The sequence below is a fragment of the Hypanus sabinus genome, chromosome 6 (assembly GCF_030144855.1).
Source record: "Hypanus sabinus isolate sHypSab1 chromosome 6, sHypSab1.hap1, whole genome shotgun sequence".
Classification (NCBI taxonomy): domain Eukaryota; kingdom Metazoa; phylum Chordata; class Chondrichthyes; order Myliobatiformes; family Dasyatidae; genus Hypanus; species Hypanus sabinus.
In genome coordinates this window covers 86,086,922-86,104,989 of record NC_082711.1, presented here as the reverse complement: position 1 = coordinate 86,104,989, position 18,068 = coordinate 86,086,922, and the positions used below count along the sequence as shown (strand labels likewise).

The 18,068-nt window shown below is 41.4% G+C and overlaps 1 protein-coding gene across 2 annotated transcripts in view; it reads left to right on the top strand.

The window, feature by feature from the left end:
• calcr (calcitonin receptor) overlaps window positions 1-18,068 on the top strand; it is a 240,635-nt gene that overhangs the window by 99,627 nt on the left and 122,940 nt on the right. For both annotated transcript variants that reach the window (XM_059972550.1, XM_059972549.1), the window contains exon 3: window positions 3,645-3,731. In XM_059972550.1, the coding sequence (XP_059828533.1) occupies window positions 3,681-3,731 (51 nt within the window). In that variant the 5' untranslated portion in view covers window positions 3,645-3,680. The remainder of the gene's footprint in view (window positions 1-3,644; window positions 3,732-18,068) is intronic.

The window sequence follows — 18,068 nt, the reverse complement described above, 5'->3', positions numbered from 1 at the left end:
TGTGCTTGGCCCCCTGCTCTACTCACTTTACACTTATGACTGTGAGGCTAAGCAGAGCTCCAATGCCATAATCAAGTTTGATGATGACATCACTGTAGCAGTCCAGATCAAAGGTGGTGATGGATCACCCCTAGGTCGCAGGAGGAAGGTACCTGGGTGACTGTGGGGAGAGCGAAAGTGAATTGGCATCCAATGCAGAGTACCCCTATGGCCCTTCTCCTCAATAATAAGTATACCATGTTGGATACAGTTGGGGGGGGGGGGAGGGGGAATGGAAACAGCCATGTTGGGAGACCACAGTGACCAGGTCTCTGACACTGAGTCAAGCTCTGTAGCTCAAAGGGAAGAGGGCAGGAGAGGAGTACAGTAGTGATTGGAGATTCCATAATTAGAGGAGTAGAAAGCAGATTCTGTGGACGTGAAAGAGACTCCTGGATAGTATCTTGCCTCCTACATGTCAGGGTCAGGAATGACTCAGATCAGGTCCACAGCATTCTAAATGGAGAGGGAAGTCATGTCACATCTTGGGACCAGCGACATAGATAGGAAAAGTATGGAGGCCCTGAAGAGAGAATACAGGGAGTTAGGCAGAAAGCTGGAAAGCAGGATCTCCAGAGTAGTAATCCAGCATGTGCCACGTACCAGTGAGGGCAAGAACAGAATGGTTTGCAAGTGAATTGGTGCAGAGTTTTCCAATTTTTGGCAACTCCCATCCCATCCCATTATCTTTCTGATCCTTCAGTTGTATTTCTGTCCCCATTTCTACCACCCCCCCCAATCATTCCTTACCCACCTTCCTTTTCTTTCCAGTCCTGGCACCATTGACTCACTTCAAATACAGATTTCCTCCACCCCTACCACTCCATCTGCGATCATTTACCTTTCCCTCAAGGTTCCTGTTTTCATCTCCATTAATTATCCAAATCCAACACTAGTAGCACTGTGTGTTCCTGTTTATCTTTCAACAGCAGCTGTCTCCTATCAATAGCTTCATACCCTCCTCCCCCCCTTGCTCCATCTGTTTTTTTAAAAATTATTTCCTCTTTCTTTGTCTGCTTCTAAGTGTCATTCACCCGCCATAGTCTTCCAGCTCCACCTTTGCTCACCTCCTCTGCTTGGCACTATCTGCTGTCATCTTACACCCTCCTCGGTCCGCCAGTCACTTCAGCAGCCTTTTTGCCAATCTCCTTCCCTCCCATTGCTTACCACCTCAGTGCAGGGTTTGGACCTGATATGCTGACAATTCCCTTCATCTCACAGATGCTGTGTCACCCACTGAGTTCCTCCAGCACATTGTTTGCTGCTCCATATTCCAGTATCTGCAGTCTCTTATGTCTCCAGTCCTTTGTTTGGCCTCTTTTCCCAGTATGGGTTTGAGTACTTCCCACTTACTCCATGATTAACAACTTACTCCATGAGAAAAATTTCCTGGACACCCTAAGCAAATTCTGCCACTCCAAACCCAGCAATGGGGAAATTAATAAAAACACAAAATGCTGGCAGAACTCAGCAGGCCAGACAGCGTCTATGGGAGGAGGTAGTGACGACGTTTCAGGCTGAAACCCTTCATCAGGAGTTCATCAGGAAAATTAATGCTTTTAACCTAGCTATAATATCCCAGCCACATTTACGTATTCATACATTAATTTTACCTGCCTTACATGACAGATTTCAGATTTCCTTCATTAAAATAAATGTAGTTTAGTCCATCAGATTTTCTTTGCTCCCCATTCTGCCCTGCCTGTCTTGGCTTCTGAATTTGCTTGCTTTCACTTCTAAAACTGCCTTAACTCTTTCATCTGTGACACTACTACTTTGAGCTTCAGAGGGCAACATTAAACCCTCCCCCAAAACGTGCCTGACTAGGTTCAACCCTCCATACTAGCTCCAGCAAATTTCCCCACCAGGATATTGGCCCTGCTCATTCAGGTACAACTCATCTCCCTTGTTCTAGAAATTTTCCTCATTTTGAAAGCCGAAGAATAAATAGCTAGAAAATCAAACAGACCTAGAGCTACAGATACACATAAGATTCAAATTGGTGTATGGGTAACTTTAAAAAATAATAGTGTTCAGACAAAGCACTAAATTTCACTTTTAAAATGATAAAATATAAAAACAGGCCAGTTCTGTTAAAGTTGCTGAGAAACTTTGCTAGATCATTTTGCAGAATATTCACAGCTTTGGAATTCATTCCACAGAGAGGAAACAGAGACAAAAGGAAAATGCAGAAAAATAAATAACAACATATTATATGAAAGCAATGGTAATCAGTACAGACAGCATCTGTTGAGAGAAACAATGTTTCTCAGGTGAAATGAAACATTAAAATCAGTTGTGATGATGTTGGGTTTGCTGCCCATGCAGCTCTGAAATTAAATGACGATCTTAAGCCCTATCCAATATAGATAATCATGTTATAGTAGAGCTACCTACACTTCAAAGGTTAAGTTATTTCCTTTTTAACTTCAGAATCCAATATATATTAGAACGGAAGACTAGTTCTTGGTTATGATAAGAACCTGAGCAAGGAGGATTGGTTGGGAGTTTAACTTACTCAGAAACAGTGCTTTGATCCCTGGAAGTGTCAGCTGCTGTGTTAAAAAGTTGAGCTCAGCAAAAATAGTCCTCCTGGACCCTGGGCAGTGAATATCCCTCACACAACCTGTGCATTAATCCTACAAAAGGTAGTGGATTCAGCGCAGTCGTCACGAGTAGAATGCTGCCAACCATTGAGCGTGTCTACATGAAATGTTGCTGTAAAACAAAAGCAGCATGCATCATCAAAGATTCTCACCACCCAGTCCACGCTCTTTTCTCTCTGCTGCCGTAACATACCGATTCCTCAGGACTTGCACCACTAGAGTCAAGAACAGTTACTGCGCCTCAACCATCAACAAAAGGGGACAACTACACTCATTTAAGGACTCTTTTGTCTTGTTATTTCATGCTTGTTGTTTATTGCTATTTGTTTATTATTTGTATTTACACAGTTTGTTTATGGTTTACAGATCTGGTTTACAGTTACTGTTCTATAGATTTGCTAAGTATGCCCACAGAAAATGAATCTCAGGGTTGTACGTGGTGACATCTATGTACTCCGATGATAAACTTTACTTTGAACTTTGAACTTAACTCTCCTTTCCTATATTTTTGAGGCAGTCATTTCAGATTATGAGCATCTGCAGTTTTCTGCTTTTCATCTACTAATAAGTTACTCGAATTAGCAGGCAGGGCACCGTTACACAGAGTGAAGTCTTAAGCCTGATAGAACCTCTTAGAAAGAGGGCTTGATAAAGTAGATGCAAAGAATATGTTTCTAGATGGGAAGAACCAAAACTAGACTTCAAAATACATGATAATCATTAACAAATCAGTACAGAATCAGGATAAATGTCCTTTCTGGTTAGAACATGGAACTCACAATTATGAGGAACCTTTGATGCAAGTGGCGTGTTTGCACTCAGGGAGAAGAGATTGACAAGCAAATTAGGAAGTTGGAGAATACTAAAGATGTTGCAAAATAAGAGACGATGTGTGTGGGGCATGAACTCAAGCATGTGGATTTTCTCTATCCTGTGCATTTTATATAATGTTATGTAAGCTAGTAATACATACTTCTTTATTTTTAATTGTATTTTCAGAAAACGCTAGTTTGTACCAGTCCTACAGAAGCAACCATGGCAAGACTTCTCATACATATCTTCATGTTAACAGTGGCACTTACTTCGGTAAGTAAAACAATGCCAAGCTAGCTTTATTCCTTTCTGTACTCATCCTGTTTATTCTCATAACTTCTGCTTCACCCTGGCAAGTCTGCACCTTCTTCATACTTTGTAGTTTACTTCCCAACACCCAATGCTCTCTGCTTCATCCAGGGAATGATTACTGCTACAAATTCTATTGATGTACAAAGGGATCATGGAGTCCAAGTTCACAACTCCCTGGAAGTGACTGCATACATTCTGTGAGTGATTAAGAGGCATTTTGCACACTTGTCTTATAATTCTGCAACATATCTTTCTGACTCTAAGTTGGAGAGTCAGGAAGTTATGGTGCAGAATTATAAAACCTTGGGTAGTCCATAAATAAAGTACAGTATTGCATTGAATTCTGGTTACCCCATTAGGGGAAGGATGTGGAGACTCTGGAGAGCTGGCAGCAAGGTTTAGCAGGATGCAGCCTGGATGTGCTGTAAGGAGAGGTTGGACAGACTTAGGGTGTTTTCTCTGGAGTGGTGGAAACTGAGGGGAGGCCAGATAGAAATTTAAGTTTATGAACTACCTGGAGTAAACAGCCGGTATCTTTCTCCCAGGATCAAAATATCCAACACTGAAGGGCATGCATTTAAGGGTGTAGCAAAAATATTTTTTAAATTTGTGCTTTGTTCTTTTCTGATTCAGCAGCAAAAGGTATCCATAAATGAGGCACTGTACATGTGTTAAATATTATAAGAAATCATTTTATTATAGTTATATAAAGAATAAACATAGTAAGGAAGAAAATGATGAATAAAGTAGTAAAAGAGACAAAATAAGCAATCACCCAGCCACTCTACACAATGTACTGTTGGAGTGAACTGCAGGTACGCAACAGCTTTTTTCTTGTTTTATTTAATTATATAGTATATCTCTAATCTCTCTCTCTCTCTCTTTCATCCTTGTCTCTATCTCCAACTCTTAGCACTAGTTGCCACACAGCCTAAGAAAAGATCCTCATTTGCACAAAGAAATTGCCCCTTCAAGATCCCTTCAAAAACCTAACGTAAATTTTACCCCAGTACTTTTCCTTTAGTCCCAGCCCCTAATGGTACCAGACTGTATTTTCTAATCTCCTGTGAGCTTTGGCCTGGACACATAGCTTAGAAATGGAGTTGACATGTCTGTAATGAAGAAAACATCCTTTATCAGTTTCTAACCTCAAGATGCACATCTGCAGTCTATACACAGGTACACACTATAGACTAGTTCTCAAATCATGGCTGTGGACTGGTTTCCTATTTTTTTCAAAACATTCTCACATTCCAGACTAACACAATTTTGTCTCACAAGCTTCCGTTTGGTGTTACACATTTTAGCATTCAGTATACTAAGGAGGAATCAAACTTAACTCCTTCCTTATACAGAAGTAAGTGAAAAGGAGAAGTGCAGGGCAAGTTTTGATTTTGCATACAGAGTACAGAGTGCCTGGATTGCTCTGCCAGGGGTAATAGTGGAGGTAAATATAACTAAGGGATTGAAGAAGCTCTTTGATAGACACATGAATATGCAGGCTATAGAGGGATATGGTCTTGTGTTGGGAGAAGGGATTAGTTTCATAGACATTTAACTACTAGATGAATTAGTTTGACACAATATCGTGGATTGAAGGGCCTGTCCTATGTTCCATTATTCTTTGGTTAATTGCCCCTTCCCACTGTCTACTCCTGCTCATAGTTCAGCCTATATTCTACTCAGTCCTTTCAAATCAGCGTCACACAAACTCTACTTCCCCTCTTTAGGTCAGCTTGAACTGGTCCGCACTCGGTTTGCCAGATACACTCTTAGTTGTCTTACCAGCTACACATTTCTTTGCTGTCTTCCACCTCTCTGCCCTATGTGAATCACTTTCATTTCGCTCCACCTTCTCAGCCTGTTCATACTTCAGCTTGCCTCATCCAGTGACTTGAGGAACACACACAAGATGCTGGAGTAGATCAGCAGGCCAGGTAGCATCTACAGTAAAGAGTAAACAGTCGACGTTTTGGGCTGAGATCCTTCTTCAGGACTTGTTTCACCTGTACCTCTTTACATTACCAGGCCTGCTTTTAGTTGTTCCTGCGCTCTGTCCATCTCTGCTCCTGGTCCACTTGGTCACTGCCAATTGAAGTCTGCTTGAGCTCCTCTCCCTTTACAGGCCATCTTGAGCTGCACTTTGGGACCTGATCAGGATTATGTTGAATATTCATAGTTTAACCTTAGGCAAGTCAGACAGGCTTCAAAATCAACAAATATTTAGCCTCATGAATTAAGTCAATATAATTATTATTGATAACTTGTTACAAACTGCAAAAGTTTTCAGTACCCTCACTCACAAGGGAAGTGTCAGGTTACAATCATAGTTGACTTTCAAACATGTTGGGCTTTGTGGATGGGTTTTACCAGTTATGGATTAGGCTAAGAGATAACTGAACATTTGTTGATGACCCTGATTAAGTTGATAGCACACTTGCATCTAAAATCAGAAGGTTGAAGAAAAACCATTAAAAAAAATAAACTTGGTTAGGTTCCAAACTGATTAATTCATAGATGCCTCAAGTTGGTGGTATTAACTTTTTGCTGGAAAATTGTTAACTCTTTTGATCATACTATCTCTCCAGTGAGGTCTGAGTTTACACCCATAAGGAATAATGAGCTGTGTTTTAAAAAGAACCGTGTGTGTTTACACTGTGTATCTTCTTGTACCACAATAGCGCACATGATAAACATTCCCCTTTAGAGAAGAAAATAAAATACCAAACATATAGGCTGCTTTGATTAAGCAAGTAATTCTCCTCCCTCTCACCAACAAACCTCAGGACACTGGTATGAAATGAAGAAAAAGAACATGAAATGTATAACTGCTTCTCCTAGAATAAATATCAAATATAAAAGCAAGTATTTTCAATATTGTGTAAATTCAGATAAATATTATTTGCAATATCCACTTCTCAAGCATTTGTATTAAGGTAATATTAAATAAATTTCAGAAAGCCAGCGCTGCACAAAGCTAGTGTGCTCATCAGCTAGTAAGATAAGATAAAGATAAAGATAATGACAAGTGGAACTCCTCACCACGTTAACAGTTTCAGTTAGTGAGTAAAAGGAAAAGGGGAACGTTGGTGAAAAGGGGAGTGAAAGGAAAAGGGGAACGTTGGTGAAAAGGGGAGTGAAAGGAAAAGGGGAATGTTGGTGAAAAGGGGAACTGTGTTTGGTGAAAAGGGGAATGTTGGTGAAAAGGGGAACTGTGTTTGGTGAAAAGGGAAGTGAAAGGAAAAGGGGAACTGCGTTTGTTAAGCCATGACAATTCTACTTCTCCTGAAAAAAAGTTCTAAGCTCACACAAAGAATGATGGTGGAACTTGGTGAGCTAGGCAATATCTATGGAGGGAAATTTGCAGAGGACATTCTGTGCTGAGCTCTTTCATTGGGATTAAAAAGAAAGGAGACAGAAGCCAGAATAAGAGGGTGTGGGGGGCAGGGCAGAGTACAAGCTGGCAGGTGATAGGTGAGGCCAAGTAAGGGGAAGGTGGGGGAGGGGATGGAATAAGAAACCAGGAGGTGATAGGTGGAAGCGGTAAGGTGTTGAAGAAGAAAGCATCTGATAGAAGAGGATAGTTTATTGTGGAATAAATGGACAGAGGAGGGTAACCAGAGGGAGACGATGGGCAGAGGAAGGGAAGAGAAGGGGTGAGAGAGCCAGAATGACGAAAAACAAATGGGTAGATGGAGACTACCAAGAAAGAACTTGAAGTATTGCAACCCCCCCCCCCCAGCCTGAATTTGGCCTTATTGTGACAGTAGTGGAGGCAGTGGGAATGGAAATGAAATTCAAATGGATGGTCACTGAGTGCAACATCTGTTTCTGAGGGAAAGGGAGTTGTATCAATGGAATAGCTGTCAGGTATCAGGTAATCACTCTAAGGACTTGATAATGAATACCAGCTGATGAAATGTTGCTGGGTTTCAAGATATGGAGTGAAAATGAAAAGCTTGGGGAAGTGTATAGAGGGTTGAAATGGCATCTGGAGAGGTGAGCTGTAAGATGAAGGGAAGGGAGAGAGACAGTGGTGGTGATCAGGTCTGACCCTGCGGAGAAGAGAGGGGGGGAAGATGGTCATAGAATAAGGCCTTTTGGCTCATCAACCATCAAACACTCAGACACTATAATCCCATTTTATTCTCTCCATAGCCACTTAAACTCACTCCAGATGTGACCACTCACTCACGCTCTAGGACAATCTCTGGTGACCAATTACACTGTCAAAACAACTGTCTTTGACATGTGGGAGGGAACTAGAGCACCCAGAGGAATCCCACACAGGCTGCGGATGGTGAGAAAAGGTGGTGGTGATCAGGATTGAACCTGAGTCATTGGCGTTTTGAGGTAGCAGCAGCACCATTGTGCTGTGTTGTGTTGTTACGCCACTGAGATCAAATCATTGAGGATGGTTGCTTTGGCATCATGACATTGTTATACTATCACGGTCAGGATACTGAGGGTCAACCTCTGGAGTCAGGGTATAAAACGCTATACTGGTAGGGTCAAGGCATGTAGCATAATATCATTGAGGATCAGGTCACTGAGGGACACAGGGCTGAATATCAGTGTGTTAAGACATAAGGAATTAATAGTTAGGGCATGAAGCATTCAAGTGTCAAAGACCAGCATTTCAAGAATTGGGGACACTATCTGATGGTGAAGGAAGGACTACCAGTGCCTCAGCGGCAGTGAGGGAAGTGTTCAGTGGTACATGGATATTGTGAATGGCACAGATAGCCAAATTGCCTGTCAACTCACCAAGCAATGGAAAGATGTGACATATACAGTATTTTTTTACCAAAACTGCAGCCACACTGATTTGCAGTGTCAGATTTCATTTGCTGTCAACTAAAGTGAGCTGTTTAGTTCTATGCTTCAAATAATTAGACTGGTAGCCATCCATAACAATCATACAAAATGCAGATGAGATAATTACCAGTTAATCAACAAATTAAGAACAGGAAATTGAGACTTGGGTTAATATTTTATTGCAATGTCAACAATAATCAAGAATTCCTATTGTCACATGTGACTGACTCCAGTTGTTATTTGTAGCACCTGTTTCCTACTTTCTAGGTTTGCATCATTTAAGAGTGAATGATGTTTCTTTCACATCAGTAGTTCAATGGTTGAATTTAATATTGAAGAATGTATGTGCAGTACACAACCTGAAATCCTTACACTTCGCAGACATCCAGAATGAATGATAGAAATATCAGAACCCCAAAACCCCCTCCCCCACCCACCCACGAACAGCAGCAAAAGCAACAACAACCCGCCACCCTCCCCCACCATGCAAACAGTAGCAGAGACCTTGAACCAGAGTCCATCCCAACACTTCGGTATCTCAGACAGGCTCTCTCTCACTAGCGAGGTAGAGAGAGATTGCTCCTGCAACCAGAAGGGCAGGAGACCAGCAGCTCACTGTTCTGATGTTACCATCTTCTGCATCACATCTCCAAGTCTTCCAACTCGAGGACCAACAGACTCTCACTCACTATCAAAAAGAGAGAGAGAAAGAGGATCGTGATGTTTCAACAACATCAAGGCACATTGCACTTGCAACTGTCGATAATGTCTATATTTGCATTTTCATAAGCTTTCAGCTTGAATTATGGAAGTCCTTTTGTATAATAACATCTGGCAGCAGAACCTTGTTACAATTTTTATTTAGGACAGGCAATATATTGTTCAAATTTCAGAAATCTGCACTTGGCATGACTTCATATAGTAGAAGACAACATTTGGATAAGTAAGTCTTTGCTTTCAAAGAGTTATTCAGTTAGCCTTACTTGCCTGCTCGTTCTTCACATCCCTGCACCACTTTTTCTCCATTAACTTTTTATATGAAGTGATAGAAATGATACAGCACAGATAGGGGTTACTTAACAACAGTCACTCTCTACAAAAGTCCCGCTGGTGGTGCAATAATATCAGCGCTGGACTCCAGAGCAAAGGTTCACAAGTTCAAATCCAAGTCAGGTTGAGTGTTGAGCTAGCAACTCGACCTCGTAAAATCAAGAATAGCTTGCTGTGGAAACAACGTCATGACGATACCCTGATAATTCCACTGCCAAGATAAGGGCTATTCTTCTTCTTCTTCTTCTTCTCTCTACAAAACCAATCCAACCATTCCCGTTCCATTGTATTTTCCACCTGGGCCTATAAATATTTCCTAATTCCCTTTACTCAGCAGTGTTTGCCAGATCATTGGTGCTTACTGTTTGGAAAAGCTTTTCCTCAAATCAGTTTTGCTTGTTTTGTCAATCACTTTCAATCTGAGACTTCCAGTTCTTGACCCCTCTTCCACTGGAAGTAGTTTCTCTTTTCTTGCTTTGTCTAGCTCTTTTCTTTCAGACTGAAACAGTTCAAAGTTCAAAGTAAATTTATTATGAAGCTACATACTGTATATGTCACCATATACTTCCCTGAGAATCATTTACTTGTGGGCATTCATAGAAAATAGAAGGAAACAGAACAGAATCAATGAAAACCCATACACCGCAGCCAATGTGCAAAAGACAAAAACAAAACTGTGCAAATACAAAAAGAAAAGAAGAAAACAAATTAACAAAAATAAATGAGCAATAACAATCAAGAACACGATTTGTAGATTCCTTAAAGGTGAGTCCATAGGTTGTGGAATCAGTTCAGTGTTGAGGTGAGTGAAGTTATCCTCTCTGGTTTAAGAGTCTGATAATGGCTGATGGGTAATAACTGTTTATGGATGTGGTGGTGTGGGATTTGAGGCTCCTGTACCTCCGTTCTGCAGCAGTGAGGAGAGAGCATGGTCTGGTTAGTGGGGTCATTGATGATCAAGACTGCTTCCCTGTGACAGCGCTCCTTGTAAATGTGCTCATGGTGGGTGGGATTTATTTGTGATGGACTGGGCTGTATCCACTACTTATAGTAGTTTGTTTTTCCATTCAAGGAAATTGGTATTCCCATACCAGGCTGTGATCAAATCATCTCTCAATTTCCTAGTTTCTTCAGGAAATCCACAAAACTGAAGCCATCTATACAGTAAATCTCTTTGCACCCTGGCTCTTGTTTTATATCCTTCCTAAAGCATGGTATCCAAGAGGTCACAATGCTCCAGATGAAATTGGAACAGTGATTATAGATGTTCTTTCTCCTGCCTCATGCATCCAATTATGAAATCTCTTTGTCTACCAGTACTACTGCCTTCAAACCAGAATGACAAAACTACAGATCTGTGCACCACAGTTCCAGGGAGATGTTGGATTGTGTAGTGAGAGGAAACATAGAAACATGGAAAATAGGTGCAGGAGTGGGCCATTCGGCCCTTCGAGCCTGCACCGCCATTCAGTATGATCATGGCTGATCATCCAACTCAGAACCCTGTACCTGCTTTCTCTCGATACCCCCTGATCCCTTTAGCCACAAGGGCCATATCTAACTCCCTCTTAAATATAGCCAATGAACTGGCCTCAACTGTTTCCTGTGGCAGAGAATTCCACAGATTCACCACTCTCTGTGTGAAGAAGTTTTTCCTCATCTCTGTCCTAAAAGGCTTCCCCTTTATCCTTAGACTGTGACCCCTTGTTCTGGACTCCCCCAACATTGGAAACAATCTTCCTGCATCTAGCCTGTCCAATCCCTTTAGAATTTTATATGTTTCAATAAGATCCCTCCTCAGTCTTCTAAATTCCAGTGAGTATAAGCCTAATCAATCCAGTCTTCCTTCATATAAAAGTCCTGCCATCCCAGGAATCAATCTGGTGAACCTTCTCTGTACTCCCTCTATGGCAAGAATGTCTTTCCTCAGATTAGGGGATCAAAACTGCACACAATACTCTAGGTGCGGTCTCACCAAGGCCTTGTACAACTGCAGTAGAACCTCGCTGCTCCTGGACTCAAATCCTTTTGCTATGAATGCCAACATACCATTTGCCTTTTTCACCGCCTGCTGTACCTGCATGCCCACCTTCAATGACTGGTGTACAATGGCATCCAGGTCTCGTTGCACCTCCCCTTTTCCTAACCGGCCACCATTCAGATAATAATCTGTTTTCCTGTTCTTGCAACCAAAGTGGATAACCTCACATTTATCCACATTAAATTGCATCCGCCATGAATTTGCCCACTCACCTAACCTATCCAAGTCACCCTGTATCCTCTTAGCATCCTCCTCACAGCTAACACCGCCGCCCAACTTTGTGTCATCCGCAAACTTGGAGATGCTGCGTTTAATTACCTCGTCTAAATCATTAGTATATATTGTAAACAACTGGGGTCCCAGCACTGAGCCTTGTGGTACCCCACTAGTCACTGCCAAAAGAAGTGAACGGGGGCAGTTGGGACATTCTTGGCACCGTAGTTCCCAAGGAGATGTTGGATTGTACATAATTATGCACTTGTCAAGGGCCAATAAAAATAAGTTAGGTTTAAGTGCAGTGGCCATTGTGGGCGTGAGCCAATGTTAGAATGGGGAGTTCAAGCTTTCAGTCGTAGAGCCCAAGACTCTTTATCAGGACTGGAAAGGAAGGGGAAAGGAACTAGAATGAGAAGATGGGGAAGGGGAAAACGTTTAAGCTGACAGTTGATAGGTGAAACTAGGCGAAGAGGAAGGTGGGGGAGAAGTGATGGAATGTAATTTTTATAATTTTCCTGTCCTTTGATATTAATCCTGTATCTTTCTGGCTATTAGATCCAGTGTCTGTCATTAGACTAGGATGGAATGATATCCTGATATGATAATATCTATAATTACGCTTAGACATAATAGCTCTACTCTTTCAACTTTTATCCTGTCCTGTATCTTAATTACTTAGACTTTCGCAGCATGTTCTTCATTGGCAAAATCAGATGAAATGTAAAGTTGTTATGTTGGTTGTCAGAACAACTTTAATACTCCTTCTTTGTCCCACTTTTACGAGGGGTGATTGATAAGTTCATGGCCTAAGGTAGAAGGAGTAAATTTTAGAAAACCTAGCACATTTATTTTTCTGACATTTACACACTTAGTTCAGTGGTTATGGAGCATACGGATCCCTTCTTTGTAGAAGTCGGCATCTTGGACCTCCACAACATGGGATAATTGATAAGTTTGTGGCCTAAGGTAGAAAGAGATGAGTTATTAACTTCAAACTTCCTGTATTTTCATTCAAACAGTTGAACTGTGCATGCATGTAACGAGAGTCGTATAACCCATCTCCTTCTACGTTAGGTCACTAACTTATCAATTACCCCTGCTGTGGACCACTTCTACAAAGAAGGGATCCGTATGCTCCACAACCACTGGACTAAGTGTGTACATGTAGGAAACGGACTATGTTGAAAAATAAATGTGCTAGGTTTTCTAAATTTGACACCTTCTACCTTATGCCACAAACTTATCAATCACCCCTCGTATGTTTTTATGTTGATCATTCTATATTCAGCCAGCTTCTTGATTGTACTATCAATTCACTACCTATAATATTTTCCTGCTTCTATTTCATCTTGCTCTCCATCTCTTGATCATTGTCCAGAAAGCTCTGGCTTTAGTTCTCCCAGTGAGAGATACTCAATCTCTTAAAACAACATCTGTTGCTTAGATTCAGTTTTGACAGCCAGTTTTTAATTTTAGCAATGCGTATTTTCAACACATTGGTCCACTTTCAATAAATAATTTTATTTTAGATTGCTCTTTATCCCTTCCCATTGTTTATATAAACCCACCTAGAGATGTTTACTCCCTTTAATCCATCTCTTTCTTCGGAACATTTACAGTAATGCCCTAATCTGCAATAGAACAGAATTATGCTGAATGAGAAAGTTGTCTGTAATATAATCAAAGAATTCCCCCTTTTGCCTTGTACATTACTTAGGCATCTGGATAATCATCAGAGATTATTTATCCAAAATTAGAAATGTCCAAGTCTTTGTGTCTTTTTAAAACTTCTATGAAAATTTTCTTTCACTGGGACCACAGACATCTTTATATCTGCTTTTAAATTCCAGTTAAAAAAGCATAAACTAGGGTGGCAAATATTATATATAGAACAATGACATGCTATTTGCCTTTAACAGAAGATGATCTATAAACATCAGTAAACAACAATTTTCACTTTCTTTGCATTTTTGTTGTACTTTATGCAATGTCCAAGTGTTATGGGTGAGGTTCCAATGAGCATAAAAGAGGAAACCACTTTTGGAATGGAGAGTTCCTTAAAAATTCTTTAATGTAAAAGTTACAGTTCAAAATGAGCATTCAGAAATTATGGATGGAACAATGCCATTTTCGTTACAATCAAATTTTGGTATTAGCATCCATAAGAAATGGGTATGCGATTAATTAGAAAATGAGGCCCTTCATCAGCAATGGAGAATAGAGACAGAAAGTCAGAGTAAGAAGTTGGTGGAGGGGAGGAAGAAGTAAAAGGTCGTAGGTGATAGGTGAAACCAGGAGAAGAGGAGAGGTGAAGTAAAGAGCTGGGAAGGCAATTAGTAAAAGAGATAAAGGGATGAAGAAGGGGGAACCGAATGGGAGAGGACAGAATGCCACGGGAGAAAGGGAAGGAGGGGCACCAGAAGGAGGTGATGGGCAGGTAAGGAAGTATGGTGAGGGAGGAAAATGGGAGTGGGGGATGGTGAAGGGAGTGGGAGGTACAATTACTGGGAGTTTGGGAAATCGATGTTCATGCCATCAGGTTGGAATATGAACTGTTGCTCCTCCAACCAGAGTGTGGCCTCATTGCAGCAGTATGGACTGATATGTAGGAATGGGAATGGGAAGTAGACTTGAAATAGATGGCTACTGGGAGATCCCACTTTTGAGATGGACGGTAGGTGCTTGACGAAGCAATCTCCCAATCTAAGTCAGGCCTCACTGATATATAGTGAGCTAAGCTAAGTTCTAAGATATAAACTAAGCTCTATTTTCTGCTACCAGGATAACATGAATATTTTGTCATATACGCTAATTTGTAGAACTACTGCTCAGGACTCTATTCCAGGAAGTGACGTCAGGTCAAGTCGAGTTTATTGTCATATGCACATATACAGTGAGGTATAGTGAGGTGAAACTTTCCTTGTGTGGGTGGCATGATAGTATAGTGGTTAGTGTAATACTGTCAGCTGTAAGAAAGATTGGCGTTCAATTCCTGCTGCTGTCTGTAAGGAGTTTATATGTTCTCCCCGTGACCTCATGGAGGGTCCATTTTCTACCTATACGCCAAAAAGTTGTATGGTTTACGGTTTGTAAGTTGTAGATATCCTACATTGACTGCGGAAACATGGCAACATACGTGGGCTGCCCCCAGGATACCGTGGACTGTGTTGGTTGTTGATGCAAATGGCACATGTCACTGTATGTTTCGATGTACATGAGAAACATAAAGCTAATCTTTAATCTATCTTTAATCACAGGCATAGGGGTTCAGACAACACACAGAATATAATAACACATAAATTATATTGGCGGTGAACAAACTGAAGCCTGTGCCAAACAAAGCATTAGTGCAGAGAAAAATCTATCTGAAAAGAAAGCCATGGTAGTGTGGTAGGGCAAGAGGTACATAATGTTCCTCTCTTGAGGTAGGATTAGGGTTGCAAACAAGGGAAAATCTACAGATGCTGGAAATCCAACACTCAACGTGCTGGAGAAACTCAGCAGGCCAAGCAACATCTATGGAAAAGAGTACAGTCGATGTTTTGGGCCGAGACCTTTCAGCTGGAAGAAGTAGAGGGTAGTAGGTGATAGGTGATATCAGGAGGGGGGAGAGATGTAGTAAAGAGCTGAAAAGTCAATTGATGAAAGAGATAAAGGACTGTGAAGGGGGAACCTGATAGGAGAAAACTGAAGACCATGGAAGAAAAGGGGAAGGAGCACCAGATGGAGGTGATGGGCAAGTAAGGAGATAAGGTGAGAGAGGGAAATAGGTAGGGTCCTGGGGTCCTGCTGAAGGGTCTCAGCCCAAAACTTTGACTGTACCTTTTTCCATAGGATTAGGGTTGCACAGGTCTGTTCAAGAACTGATGATTGTAGAAAAGTATCTGTTCTTGAACCTGATGGTGTGGGAGCTCAGGCTTTTGTGCTTCCTGACTGATGTAGAAGTAAGTTGGGATGTCCTTGACAATAGGATGCCACTTCCTGTAGATGCTGTCAATAATGGAGAGACCTGTGCCCAATGGTAGACTGGGCTGTTTCCACTACTCTTTGTCTCCTCTTGCATTCCTGCATGTTGGATTTACCATTACATCAAGTTAAATCAAGGCTCTCACTTTTGTCTTTTAATTATTTGTAACATCAATGGCTGGAGCTTCAATGAGTAACATAAATTAAAAGCATGCATTCTGTAAGGGAAAACCAAAAGGTGTGACAGCAGTTTGCTGATTGTGCTCTGAGTTTGAACTTCTCGTGGACGTTTGTGTGGGAGCTCAGAATTGTGAATAATGAGTGCCAGATTGCACTAGGTGCAGAAACAGCCTCATTTGTTTAAATGAGGCAAAATATCTGTGAGAACATAAGAACATAAGAAGTAGGAGCAGGAAGCAGGAGTAGGTAATCTGGCCCGTCAAGCCTGCTCTGCCATTCAATAAGATTAAGGCTGATCTGGCCATGCCTTTTCCCCATAACCCTTAATTCCCCTCAGAGAGGGACGAGAGCTAGTTCATAGCTCACACAAAATGCTGGATGATCTCAGAAGTCAGGCGTATTCTCAGTATGGGGGAGAATAAGCTTCAGGCCAATACTCTTCATCAGGACTGGAATAGGTGGTGGAGGAAGTCAGAATAAGGACCTGGTGAGGGAGAAGGAGTACAAGCTGGCAGGTGATAGGTGAGAGGGGATTGGGTGAGGGGGAGGTGAGATCATGGTGGAGGGGAATGAAGTAAGAAGTTGGCAGGTAATAGGTGAGAGGGGATTGGGTGAGGGGGAGGTGAGATCATGGTGGAGGGGAATGAAGTAAGAAGTTGGCAGGTGATGGGTGAGATCGGGTGAGGGGGAGGTGAGATCATGGTGGAGGGGAATGAAGTAAGAAGCTGGCAGGTGATAGGTGAGATCGGGTGAGGGAGAGGTGAGATCATGGTGGAGAAGAATGAAGTAAGAAGCTGGGAGGGGATAGGTGGAAGACGTAAAGGATGGATGGAGAAGAAATTACAGGAAGTTAGAGATATTGATGTTTACACCATCATGTCCAAAGCTACACACGTGGAATATAAGATGTTGCTCCTCCAACCTGAATTTGGCCGTATCATCACAGTAGAGGAGGCTATGGACTGACATATCAGAACAGGAATATGTAGTCATATTGAAATGGGTAGCCACCAGGAGATCCTGCCTTTCTTGCGGCTTACGGAGTGAAGATGCTCAACAAAGCAGTCTTGCAATCTGCATCATGTCTCATTGATGTAGAAGAGGCTGCAGCAAAGCATTGGAAATAATAAATGGCCCCAACAGACTTGGAGGTGAAGTGTTACCACATCTGGAAGGCCAGCCAGTGTTTATTACCCTTCATAGATACTACTTGACTTGCTAAGTTCCTCCAGTATGATGTGTATGTTGTTCATTTCCAGCAACTGCAGAATCTTTATCCTTAGCTTATATATATTTTGTTGATTGTTTATTTAAGCATTTTTAAGTGTTAGGTTTTTTTTCTTAGCGTTTTCATGTTCTAATATATGCATTTTTAGAACAGGTTTAAATGCTTTCCAATAGCATTAAAAAACTGTGTTTCATTGACTTCAGAGAAAATGTTTTCAAGTTGTTTGATAGCGACATTTGTTCTGGCATCATGGTTGAAAGGCTATGTTATTGCACAAGGTCTTGCCTATGAGAACTGTATAGACTTGGGAGAGTAGGTTGATCCTGCTCAAACTACACAAGGCCAGCACTGAGCACACTCAGCTCACTGGTAAGCCTAATGTTACGTTGTTTGTGAAAAGGTAGTTTGTTTTGTCATAACAAGTAGCCTGTTATGTTTTTTTCCGTATTGAGAGGGCAAGGATATTAATATTACACAATTTGCAAGAATGAAGATTCAGATTCTATAAATCTCATGTTCTCTACTGCTCATTAGCTTGATCACGTGGCCTTTTAAAATTAATATTCCTTCCATTTCTGTTTCTCATCCTGTAGAGGTTTACTGTTTGTTGTTCCTGGCTGCAGGTAAATTTGTCATTATTTTGTCAACAAGGCCAGCTTCACCTGTGGATGTTGCATCACAAACTTGCTCAGTCTTTCCTTGATCTGCTGTTTGCATGTGTTCACTCACATCTGGCAGGATCCATCCAGTTGGAATTCTGGCATTCTGTTCTCATCCAGGTTCTGGTGTTGGGCATATA